At 46.2% G+C, this 11,698-nt stretch overlaps 1 protein-coding gene across 1 annotated transcript in view; it reads left to right on the top strand.

Annotated features, from left to right (window-relative positions):
• Nucleotides 1–11,417, top strand: part of LOC138566526 (haloacid dehalogenase-like hydrolase domain-containing 5) — a 160,965-nt gene extending 149,548 nt beyond the window's left edge. The window contains exon 8 of the mRNA XM_069643954.1: nt 7,954–11,417. Coding sequence (XP_069500055.1) covers nt 7,954–8,362 — 409 coding nt within the window. The 3' untranslated portion in view covers nt 8,363–11,417. The remainder of the gene's footprint in view (nt 1–7,953) is intronic.
• Nucleotides 11,418–11,698: the final 281 nt, after the last annotated feature.

The following is an 11,698-nucleotide window of genomic DNA, read 5'->3' on the forward strand; positions in this document are numbered from 1 at the left end:
TATTAAAATGACTCCCTCTCTCATTTTTATCCCCAGCTTCGGTAGGTCTTCCGCTGGACAGTTCCATAGCCCTCCCAGTGGGAACAAAACAGATTTTTCTTCGTTGATACGGAAACCGGACATATGTCGGAAATCCTTCAGTATTTCCAGTATCTCTGGGAGGTATACCCTCTGATTTGATACATACAAAAAATATAGTGAATCTACATGCTTCAGGCCCCTAACTTCAATGCCCGTGTCCATCATTTCCTGTTGAAGAAATGCTGCTATGGGTTCCAAGGCCAAAGCAAATACAGTTGGAGAAGCTGCACATCCCTGCTGTGTCCCCCTACCTAGACCCCATGTCTTGGGCACCCAGTTATTGGTCCTTACCATTGCCATCGGCTTACTATATGACCGGCCCAGCCATCTACAGATGTTTACTCCAAATTCCCTCAATACTAGAAATAACCATTTCCACTAAAGCAAATCAAAGAAGGCTATTGCCATGTCTTTTCTGTGTCTTCACTTCGTCCATGACCTGATAGAGGAGAGTAATATTGCTGGCGGTATTTCTACCCCCAACAAACCCACATTGGTCTGGGTGGACCAGTTGCAGTGCTACTTTCGCCAACCTAGTTGCCAGAATTTTCCCCAAAATCTTCCCGTCCACATTTAGTAAGAATATAGGCTGACGCGCCATGCAATCCAGTGGGTCCTTCCATTCTTTCAGAATTACCATAATTACTGCTTCCTTTATAGATTCCGGGTGGTGCTCCTTCTGAAATGCTTCCTCATACAACTTCTGAAGTTGCGTGGCCAGGAGGTCAACAAATGTGGAGTAAAATTCTGTGGGAAACCTGTCACTGCCCGGAGCCGTGCCTTTCCTCATGGCGCATATCGCTCAGCGAATATTCCCCCTCCTCAATTAGGGCCTCAATCTTCTCTCAGATCCTCCCCTAATCTCAGTAGGTGTATTCATTCCATAAGGTCTTCCACATCCCCATTTACACTTGTGTATAATTCTCTATAGAAGGCTACAAAGACTTCATTAATTCCTTGAGTACCTACTATCTCCACCGATTTGGTCCTAATTTGGGTAATGACTAGACTCTGGTACTACCTGCTAATCATCCAGGCCAATAACGTCCCTGCCTTTTTTCCCTCCCCATGCAGTCGAACATCTCGCTTACTATTGTCCAAGTGTGTCGGGTCCGCCAGCGTCTTGTGGTGGAGCTCCAGCTTCTGTGCCAGTTCTTCCCCTACCGGGGGTTCCCTTTGCCGCTTCCCTGTCTAGTTCCACCACCTGGGCCTCCGTCCGTTGCAACGTGTCTTGCAACCGTTTTCGCATGCCTACCGTTATGGAGTGGCACATCCCTCTATTTGCCTTGAAGGCCTCCCAGAGTGGTTCCATTGATGTCACTGATCCCTCATTTAATTAAGTAGGTTTCGATCCCCTTAGGGATTTCGTTGATAAACGCCCCATGCCTCTTCCTGCATACGCTATAACCGTTGGGGTCAGGGGTATTGGGGGGGTGTCCCACTAATACCCAATAGTTTAACCACCAGGGGAGAATGGTCCGATAGGCTATGCCCCAGATACTCCGGCCCTCCAAAGAACTGAGAGTATTCTTTCCCCGTGAGGAGATAATCCAGGTGGGAATATGATCCATGCACTCCTGAGTAGTACGAAAACCCCTTCTCCTCACCATGTCCCTGCAAATCTCCACCAGATCAAGCTCCTCCATCATCCTATGGAGTGACGCTGTCATGTGCTTTTTGCTGGGACCCTTTCACCCCATTCCATCCAGACACTCATCCAAGTGACAATTAAAATCCCCTCCCCATATGATCATTACTCCCCTATATGCCCCAACATGCGCAGGACCAATGGGGAGTATTCCTTATCGTCAGTGTTCGGCCCATATGTATTAACCAAACGCAATGAGCGACCCTCCCATAGGCATACTATCGTCACTGTTCTTCCGATCTCATCTTTCAGTACTGTTTCCAACTTCAGCTGTATCCCTCTAGCCACCCAGATCAGCACCCCCTTGTTTGAGTTGAATAGGTCATTCCGTATGCCTGCCCACCCCATCATTTCCCCAGCTCCACCCTACCCATATGTGGCTCTTGTATCAAGGCGACTTGTATCCCGTGCCATTTCAAGAATTCCCCGACCCTTTGTCTGTTCTGACCAGTTCCCAATCCTCGGTCATTCCATGTCCCAATGTTCAGTTCTCCCAGCCAGCCCATCTAAACTGCAGGTGACACATTCCCCTCCTATCCCCTACGGGTCCCTCCCCCTTGACCCAAACCCCTCCTAAATTGCCGTCCCCTGTTCCTAAACTTATTTCCTATAACGTGCCATCTCCCGTGAAGTCCACCTCAGGCCCTTATTCTCCTCCCTGTCTCCTAGCCTTATCCCCTCTAACACCCATCCCCAATGGTTCCCCAACTCCCTGTCCCTGTTGTCTTTGCCATTTTTGTTACATCCTAGACCTATAACCCCACTCCTAGTGATGCCCAACCCCAACTTGGTATCGTCCTCCCCTTCCCCGCTCCTCCCCCTCCTAACATCCCCCCCCCCGCCCTCCTCCCTTCAAACTCCCCAACTGTGGCGTGTGGGTGACTCCCCTCCGGGTTCTGCCCCACCTCTCACAAAACGTGGACCCCTTGACTTGTCCATCCCACCTTTTCCCTGTAACTTGGGGGAGGCAGTCAATGGTGTCATAAAACTATTGGGGGGGGTGCAAGTGGGCCCTCCACAGTACCCCCGTGACCCCTTCTCCAATGCAACTTCCCCTTCTCAAGTCTCCCTCCTCCATAAACCGGTGGCAAATTTTTCTATGGACCCATCTCATACTCATTGCGTCGCTCTTCGCCATTGTCACCCCTGTGTGCCATCCTGCGTCGTTGCCACACCCCCTTCATCTTGGGGATCCCTACTCTGCTGCACGGTGTCTAGCCAAGCCCAGACTTCCCTCGGGGATGTGAAGAACCATGCCTTGCCTCCTGATATGACCTTCAACTTAGCCGGGAAGAACATATATTTAAAATTGAGTTCCCTAAGGCGATGTCATACTGCGTCATATGACCTCCTCTGAAGTTGTACTTCCAGCGTGCAGTCTGGGAAGATGTGTAATTTCGTGTTTCCAATTTCACAGAAACCTCCTTTACAGGCTTCTTGTAGAATGGCGTCCCGGAAGTTCATTATTTTAGCCACCATCACCCTCCGCGGGGCTCCCGGTGGTGGGGTCTGCCCGGCACCCTATGTGCCCGTTCCACAGTGAAAAACTTGGACAGACCTTTAATTCCAAGTACCTTCATGATCAAGTTCTCCACATTGGGGTCTCTCTTTCTCTCTTTCTCTCTTTCTCTCTTTCTCGATCAGGCGGATGTTGCAGCGCCTGGAGTGGCCTTCTGCGATTGTTTCCAGAGTCCTGGTCGCCCTACCAAGCCAGCGATCTGGTTCTTGAGAAGTTGGATGTCATCCTCCACCGTGCTAACCTTTTGCTCTACTTCTGTGACCCTCTGGCCCATTTTACGTAGATCACCTCTCACCAGGGAGACCTCTACCCCCCACTTCCTTGATGCTCTACTGCAGCCCCCTCCTCATGTTGCTCCTTCCTCCGTATTCCAGTTCATCCCCCTTCTGTTTTTGCACCTTATCTCTTGCCTCTGTATACTTTTCCACCTGTTGCTGTCCCTTGACCATATTGAAGACTAATATTTTCACTCTTTGGTTGCAAATCCGGCCCACAGCTCCTCACGGTATGTCTGTCAGCTACCTCCTGTGGCAGTGTGGCTGGCTCCTTCGGTCCAATTCTCCTAGTGTTATCTGATTAGGATGGCCAACAACGTGGTGCCTCCTCAGGGGTGTGATATTTGTTGCATGCACCCTTGGATGTGCGAAGGTTGGTCCCTGTGTTAATACCACATAGTGCTGCTCTCTGACGTCTCCCTCAGGAGGTGCCTCACCCTCAAAGCTTCCTTTGCACCTTTGTCTTGCACCGGAAGACCAGAGGTGGAGCACCGTAGTAGCAAGGTCTGACAGGAAGGGGGTCCACTACTGTATTGAGCATGATGGTCGGTGCAGATGCCTGAGTTCAGTGTTCCTATCCTCTTCCAACACTGTTAGCAATCACTAATCGGCAATCACTGGAACATTCGAGGATGATATTAACTCTATCCTATCATCTCAAAAGTGCAACACAAGTACTCCTACTTGGGGACCTCAACATGGGCTTTAAAGACCCACTAGATCATCTTGCCCTAACTACAGCCAACACTCTCTCAGAACTTGGATTCACCCAAAGAAGTAAAATTCCTACCCACAATAAAGGTATAATACTTGACTGGGTGGCCGATCACAACTGTCAGGCTAACATCCTCACCACTGATTTGGACTGACCACCACCTTGTGTCATTCATGCTCTCCACCACCAGAATCCCCCCCCCCCCCCGCCACTCGCCCTTGGGTATCCACCCACAGTAACTGGAAACAAAGAATATTACTGCATACAGGCTTATCCCGTCACTACTTCCCACCCTCAACCTGCTCCCAAACAACACTGACCCAGAGAGCCTTGTCGAGGAATACAACAAAATTATGACCACCTCCCTGGACCAGATTGCCCCATGAAACTAAGACCAAGTAAGCAGAAAACCCACTTGAATAAATGGTTTACACCCTTCCTAAAAACCTTACAAAAACAAAAAACAAACTGTGAGGCTGTCTGGAAAAAACATCCCTCGGAAGTCAACGAACTTGAACTCACCAAAGTTTCTACCCTCTATAAAAAAAATATGCCTAGCTAAACTAATATCCTTCGACACACGCATATCCCAAGTCAAGTCCAATATGAAGGAACTATTCTCTATTCTTAAAGAAATAGACTCCACCCCCCCCCCCAATAGCATTACCTGACACATGCACCAAGGATAAAAAATGGTGCTCAGATATCCAACATGCTCTAGCCAATAAAATATCCACTCTACAAAATAAAATCTCTGGTAAAAGAGCCTCCCCAAATGACCCTCCTCCACCTAAAAGAACTGGGAACACCAATGCTGATGTATCCACCCGATTCAACTAACCAAGGTTTCTATTCCCGAAGTGGAAAGAATTATTCTGTCCCTCAAACCTTCTGTCAGGGTGATCACTGCCCTGCGCAGCTCATTAAAGATGCGGCCCGCGACCTATCACCCTTCATAACCAAACTTATCAATGCGTCCTTCTCAACTGGTATCATCCCTACCAACCTTAAACAATCTTGGGTACTCCCACTAGGAGCCAGACAATCGGGCTTCCGCCCTCAACATGGAACAGAGACAACCCTCATCGACCTTAAAACCCAAGTTGATGAGCTCAGAGATAATGGCAAATCAGCCCTATTCCTTCTCTTGGATCTTTCAGCTGCGTCTGACTTGGTTGACCACATCATCCTATGTAACCACGACACAGCAGCACACTTTTCTGATGATGCTATTACCTGCATCAGATCCTTCTTGAATGGCAGAACAATGAGGGTCTTCTCTTCTCTAGCAGCTGCCGACCCCATACCTATCACCTGTGGTGTGCTTCAGGGATCTTGCGTCTTGCCCACACTCTACAACATTTTTACCAAGCCCCTTTTCGATGATCTGGATCATTTTGTTATCACCTACACTAACTATGCAGATGATACCCAGATCCTCCGCCTGCTTTCAGGGGATTATGAAAAGGATTTGGCCTTGGTAAATAGAGTGTATATCATCATCCAGGCATGGATGGCCACACATGGTCAATGCCTGAATGATGATAAAACTGAACTCATTATCCTGGGCACCCCTTCTAACCTAAAAAAGAAACTAGGATCTGACTACTCCTCAATGCAAATGCAATTGATTAAGAATAAGGTGGAACATGAGGTAAAATCACTTTTTTTTTTTTTTTTTTTTTTATCTTGACACAAACCTTTCATTCACCAAACAGGTCAACTCTTTAGCGTCCTCCACGTGCAAACTTATTCGCACTGGTAAGCCTTTTCTCTCTGACAGTAGCTGCACCATCTTGGCCAGAGCCCTAGTCCTGTCTCGTCTGGACTATTGCAATGCCATCTACTAGGATCGACTAAAGCTGCTATCAGAAGAATCCAAACCTAACAAAACAATGCCCTTAGAGCAGCATTAGGCATATCCAGAAGAGATCACATCTCTGAGAGAAGCCGACAGAACTAGCTTCCAACTATTGACAAAATTCTTCTAAACTCACCCCCAAATCTCTCAACAATGCTGCCCCCATCTACCTGGCAAAGAGATTCCATAAACAGACTTCCATGAGACCACCTACATCAGCTAACAGAGATCGCCTCTCCATACCTAGCTTCAAACCTTCCACAATCAGAGGCAACAGCTTCCCTGTGAAAGCAGCCAAATTGTGGAACTCCTTGCCTCCCACATTGAGATCGGACCAATGCTACCAAAAATTCAGATCCAATATCATTATGTGGCTGAAATCTAATGACCAGTAATGATAACTCTTGACCAACCAGTAGCCACACACCCCCTGATAACGGTATCTTATGCCTGCATGGTGGGTATCCACCCTGGCTCCTCTTGACCCACCACCCTGTTGCAACTACAACTGCTCCACTCACTGCCTGTATATTTGTATGTATTCCCCCCCCCCCCACCTGGTTACTCTTTACTAACACCTTAACGTTTGTAAATATTGCTTCTTTAAATTGTCCGTTTCATTTGTACATATTTATTGCCTCTGTGAGATATCTGCTTCATTTGCACATACCCCTCTTGTATCCTACACTGTAAATAGATTCCATCTGTATATACCCTCTGGTAATTAATGACATGTATGTAGATTTTTACCTTTTCTCTCCCGGGTATGATGCACATTATAAATAATAAAACGAACGTATGGGCTCCCCTCCCACCCCGGGGTCCAGGGCAGCGTGTTATGTCACTGGTGGACCCAGCCACTGTGGCGCTACCTAGTGCCAGTTTCCAGAGTATGCTGTGAGACCGGGAGACTTTCGAGCGTCAGCAGGCTCTCCCCAATGTAGTCCGTAGCCTGACTTCAGGTCCCCCTATTGTGACCCTGGGCAGTCGGTCCGTTGTCACTGCGGGGGATCCTAGGGATCTAAGTTGTAAATCACCCACTCACCTTATGAAGGTTCCTCTCCTTTATCCTCCTCCGAGTGCCATGCTGTGGACCGGTGCTCGGATCCTCCAACCGTCTGTGCCAGTTTCAGTCCCCTGCTTCACAGGGGCACCAGACTCCAGGTCCGTCCGGATCTCCTCCTCGTCATTTGGTTGTGGAGTGCCGCCGCTCCTTGCTCCACCTCTCATGGCTCTGTCGCCCTGCAGCCTTGGTATCTTCTGGCAGGGTTCCATGTCAGGTCCCCGATTCCAGCGTCAGTCCGGAGCCACCTTGTTTACGGGGGGGGGGGATACTGTGGATGCACAGAGCACTCTGTGCCTTTCTCCGATCCAGGTCGGGAAATATGCAGCCCTCTCCCGATCTATCTCGCTATACCTAGCTGTCCTTGGGTTCTCTCTGGCCTTTTTCACCAGGATATCGGCATGATTGGCCCGGTGGTACGGGAATCCAAAGGACTAGTGCTCATCGTCCATTTACTGTTCATGCCGCCCCCCCGCTCTGCCAGGTTTGTTTCTTAATTTAACAATACACTAGCATGTAGCTGGCCCAATCTTCTAGGACTCAAGTGGTTTTTGCACAGGGTACACATTGGCCACCCCAACTGGAGAGGCGTAATGGCTTTGACGGGACACATTCGAATTGCACTCTTCGTAAGGCTTTGGAGGAGGACCTACTGGGTAAAGGGATGAATATATATTTTGCTTGGATGAATACTCTCCTTCGACTTAATGTATGTTTGCAACAATTTTGTACTGTTTTTGACAAGTTTATTTCCATTTTCCCAATGACATGTTTTTCTTTGTTTTATACAGGGATAATCTAATGACTGATATTTATGGTGCTAACCTCTATAACCGATACCTTGAAGAGAAGAACTCCAGGAAGGGCTCCCAGGCACGTATCCAAGCTGCTGCCGGCACGCTTGGCTCAACTGTGTCTCAGGATGTGGAATCCAGCAATACCTGGGAAAGTGATCTCTCCTCCTCCACTGCCACAAGCTGTCGGTCTGTGCTAGTCTGTACTGGGATCTACAACCCCCACACCGAGGTGCCGTCTGACACCAGAGAGTGCATCACCGAGACAGTGTTTCATGGACACAGAGATTTCAGGTTTGACCCAGGTTTGGTGGAACCTGACCATATTGTACAAGATGTTGATGCTGCTGTGGAGCTGATCTTTCAGCTGGAGAACTTTACACACAAGGACAACCGGACTTCTTAACACTTACTGTAATATCTATGTATATATGTACGGTGATACCTGGGTTTACAGCTGAATGCCTATTATTTCTTTTAGGTATATTTAATTCATTCAGAACTTACGTAAGTTCTGTTTTTCTTCCATCTGATTTTAACAGCACTTTACTGCCAGGTAACTCTTATTTGTTTTAGAGGATATTTTAAAAGTTCTTAACCGTATATTAATTGTATTTTTAGTTGGTGGTCCACTTTAAGAGTATTTCTGTCCTGATGTTACCACTGTCTGTGTCCAGTTTATTTGTAGCTTAGGTGGAGATGTTTGTGCAGGAAGCCCAATGTTTTATTGTTACTGTTCATGCTTTGTGTGATTGCCTCTTCCTGAAACAGTGTGGTAACGTTTGTGTGTTTGTTGTTGAGCTTGTTTTTGTTGAACATCACGGATGCATAGATTAGAAAACCTTTCCATAGTGGAACTGATCCTCAATCGCCACTTTTCAGTCATGTAGGCTGTATTTATTTACAAAATATCAACTATTAATTTCCCTGATCAAAAAAGTTATTAGTGATGTATTCAGTATTAAGAACCCTGAATTAATGTCCCTGCGATTTAGTCTGGCTTTACGCAGCTGTTCTCAGAGGTACACCAAACACCGCCTTCAAGTCACGACAATGATGTTGCTGTCTTCTATTCAATGTTGTGCAGTCTACAGGGATGCTGTAAACTGCTGTTTTTAGTCTGGTCTCTCCTTGTATGCTGATCACCCTGATCTCCAAGGTGTTTAGTGCGCTTAGGAAGGCTATGTTTTGGTTGAGTTCCTCTCGGATCTCTGCATGTGGATCCCTCTTTAACTTGGCAGCCAATACCCGACCACAGTTATTCAAGAGTGGGGATAAATCATGTAGAGCACTCCTGCATCTGATTTTTGCAACGACTTTTTGGAAGTTTTTCTTTAATGTTTATGGGAACATAATTTGAGCTTTTTAAATGCGTTGACAGATACTTGAGTATTTCTCTGTCAATATTTGCATTCTCCAGAAATATTTTATGCAACCCACCTGCAATCTACATAATTGTCTTGCTGCCATACAGTTGCAATTGTTATCACCGCTTCAAATTGTGCCTTGCTCGAGACACAATGGTGCTAGCAGATCGGCCCCAGTGTTCCTGCTCCAAGTACTGAGACAGCCCTATCTGTTAAGGAACGGCAGCATCCTTCAGAGTCCTGGATGTACACACGTTGTAAGAACGACAATTACAGACCGGCACACTTTTTGTGTGTAACAGTAACAAAACAAGTGTCTTTTTAATCGTCCGATAAGTAAGCACAAGTTAAAGGTGCACACACACAACTATTTCATAGGTAGGAGCACTTTATTTTTTTTATGGGACTTTGTTCCGTCTGTGTGCACGCGCGCCCCTGTGAGCTTTAAGAATATAAAAACCTTTCATACATTTTCGTTCTTTAGAAACACCTTTCATTGAGCTGCAAGTGTGCCTAAAATAGACTTGTAGGGACGGAGTTGATGGGGAGTATTAAGCCCAAATATGTGAGAGTAAACCACAATATGAATATCATATGGGGGCGTTGGCCGCACAGTCCCTTGCACAGCCGTGGGTGTAGACACCTTGAGCTGTGCCATTCAGCTGCCTATTCCTCGGGTCTTGTCCATTTACACCAACAAAAGGCTTCTGTTGCCAAATGTGTTCTTGGGTCTGACGTAGATCCCAAAGATGTAGAAAATTCCTGTTAGAAAGGAAAAGGAGCTTTCTAAAATTATATTTCCTGCAAATATGTTTGTTGGGGGAAATTTTTGGGTACTCCAAGGGAGGCGAGGGGGTTACTTGCATCTTCATCTGGCGAAGTGTCCTTCTACTGCACAAACGTGGCATCATGTTCGGTTGGGATTTCATTGCTAGCTGTTGCTACATTTTCCAAGACTTTGTGCTCTGTTATGCCTTCTCAGTCTAGATTCTCTTTTGGGTTTGAAATCCAGGTCTCTTGCAGTGACGCAATGATGCATCGCACAATAATAGCCCTTCAAGGGACGTCTCACTAGCAAACATCTCTCGATGTTTGGAATACTTCGTCATCACCCTTTGCCAACACTTGCCTTAGCTTGCTTATTTGACGCAATTTATTCCAACAATGTGCCTTACCCTTTCCAGAGTGGAACATATGATGACTTATTAGGATGTTAGTACCAAGCGACCCATATGATCTTCTGCATGCTCTGCTCAAAAGATCAAACCACATAATCGCAGCGGGGCGAGGTCGAGTCTCAATCTGACGCCGACATAATGAAACCGCCAACTTGTTTATTTTTCTATCCAACAGAACAGGCCCACTACCTTATTTTAAAACCAAATCATGTTTTAATCTCTTATCTGCCCTATGCCAGAGCCTAGCATCTTATACCTGCAGAAATTGCACCAACGCGTTTGCCTCATTGATGTACATGGTTCGACTACTGTGAAAGAAAATGGCATTCTAAATGTGGTTTGTGTCAGAAAGCTTCTGTATGTTGTTACATTTGCAGTAACCAGCAGGCCAAGCCATGTCATTGTATAATGGAGCATCCTCAAGTTGTCCCACTTCAATTTTTATGGCATCTTGACTGGCACAAAGGTGCAAAATAAAATACGTGTGATGTTTATTTTATGAGAGGGAACAATACAAAGTATTACTCCTGGGCATTTTGAAAAGGAATGCACAATATCCAGGTGTCCACTGTATGGGCAAGCTCAGTCCGGATTTTGACTTGAAGCTCAGTTTACATTTCTCGAACATGTTTTGGCCAGTATCTCCACATTCTAGAAAAAACTGTGTATTGTACTTTTGCCTTTTTTTGTTGGTTTGAACGATGTGTGGCTTTGGCTTTTCATTTTAGTGGTGTTTAACGTATGTGTCTGTTACAGTATTTTATGTGTGAAAAAACGTATACTTTGTGTTTTACAATGTAATCTGACACCGCCGTTATTAACTTTCTTTTTAACCATTGACCTGTCTTGAGGACTCCACTTGTAAAGCAAACTTGCAAATAAACCAAACCATGGCAGATTTTGCCAACGATGCAAAGTGGCATGATATGTGTATTTCATATGTGAAATATGACTCGTTCACCCCTTAACTGTAAATGGGTTATGATGCAGTTTGAAGGGTTAGTGCTGCACAGGGTTTGCTCAGACATTTGTCTTGTGTATTGGAAAAGCCCCTGTCTTAACTGCACGGACACCAGTGCTAAGTTCAGTCCTAATTCATTAGTTTGTTTTCAGTATTTAACGAGATGGATTTTTTCTTTTTAAACATGATATGCATGGAGGTTGTATGCAAGTTCTACGTGATTGCGTGTATTGCAG

The sequence above is a fragment of the Ambystoma mexicanum genome, chromosome 2p (assembly GCF_040938575.1).
Source record: "Ambystoma mexicanum isolate Mex_15411 chromosome 2p, UKY_AmexF1_1, whole genome shotgun sequence".
NCBI classification, from domain to species: Eukaryota; Metazoa; Chordata; class Amphibia; order Caudata; family Ambystomatidae; genus Ambystoma; species Ambystoma mexicanum.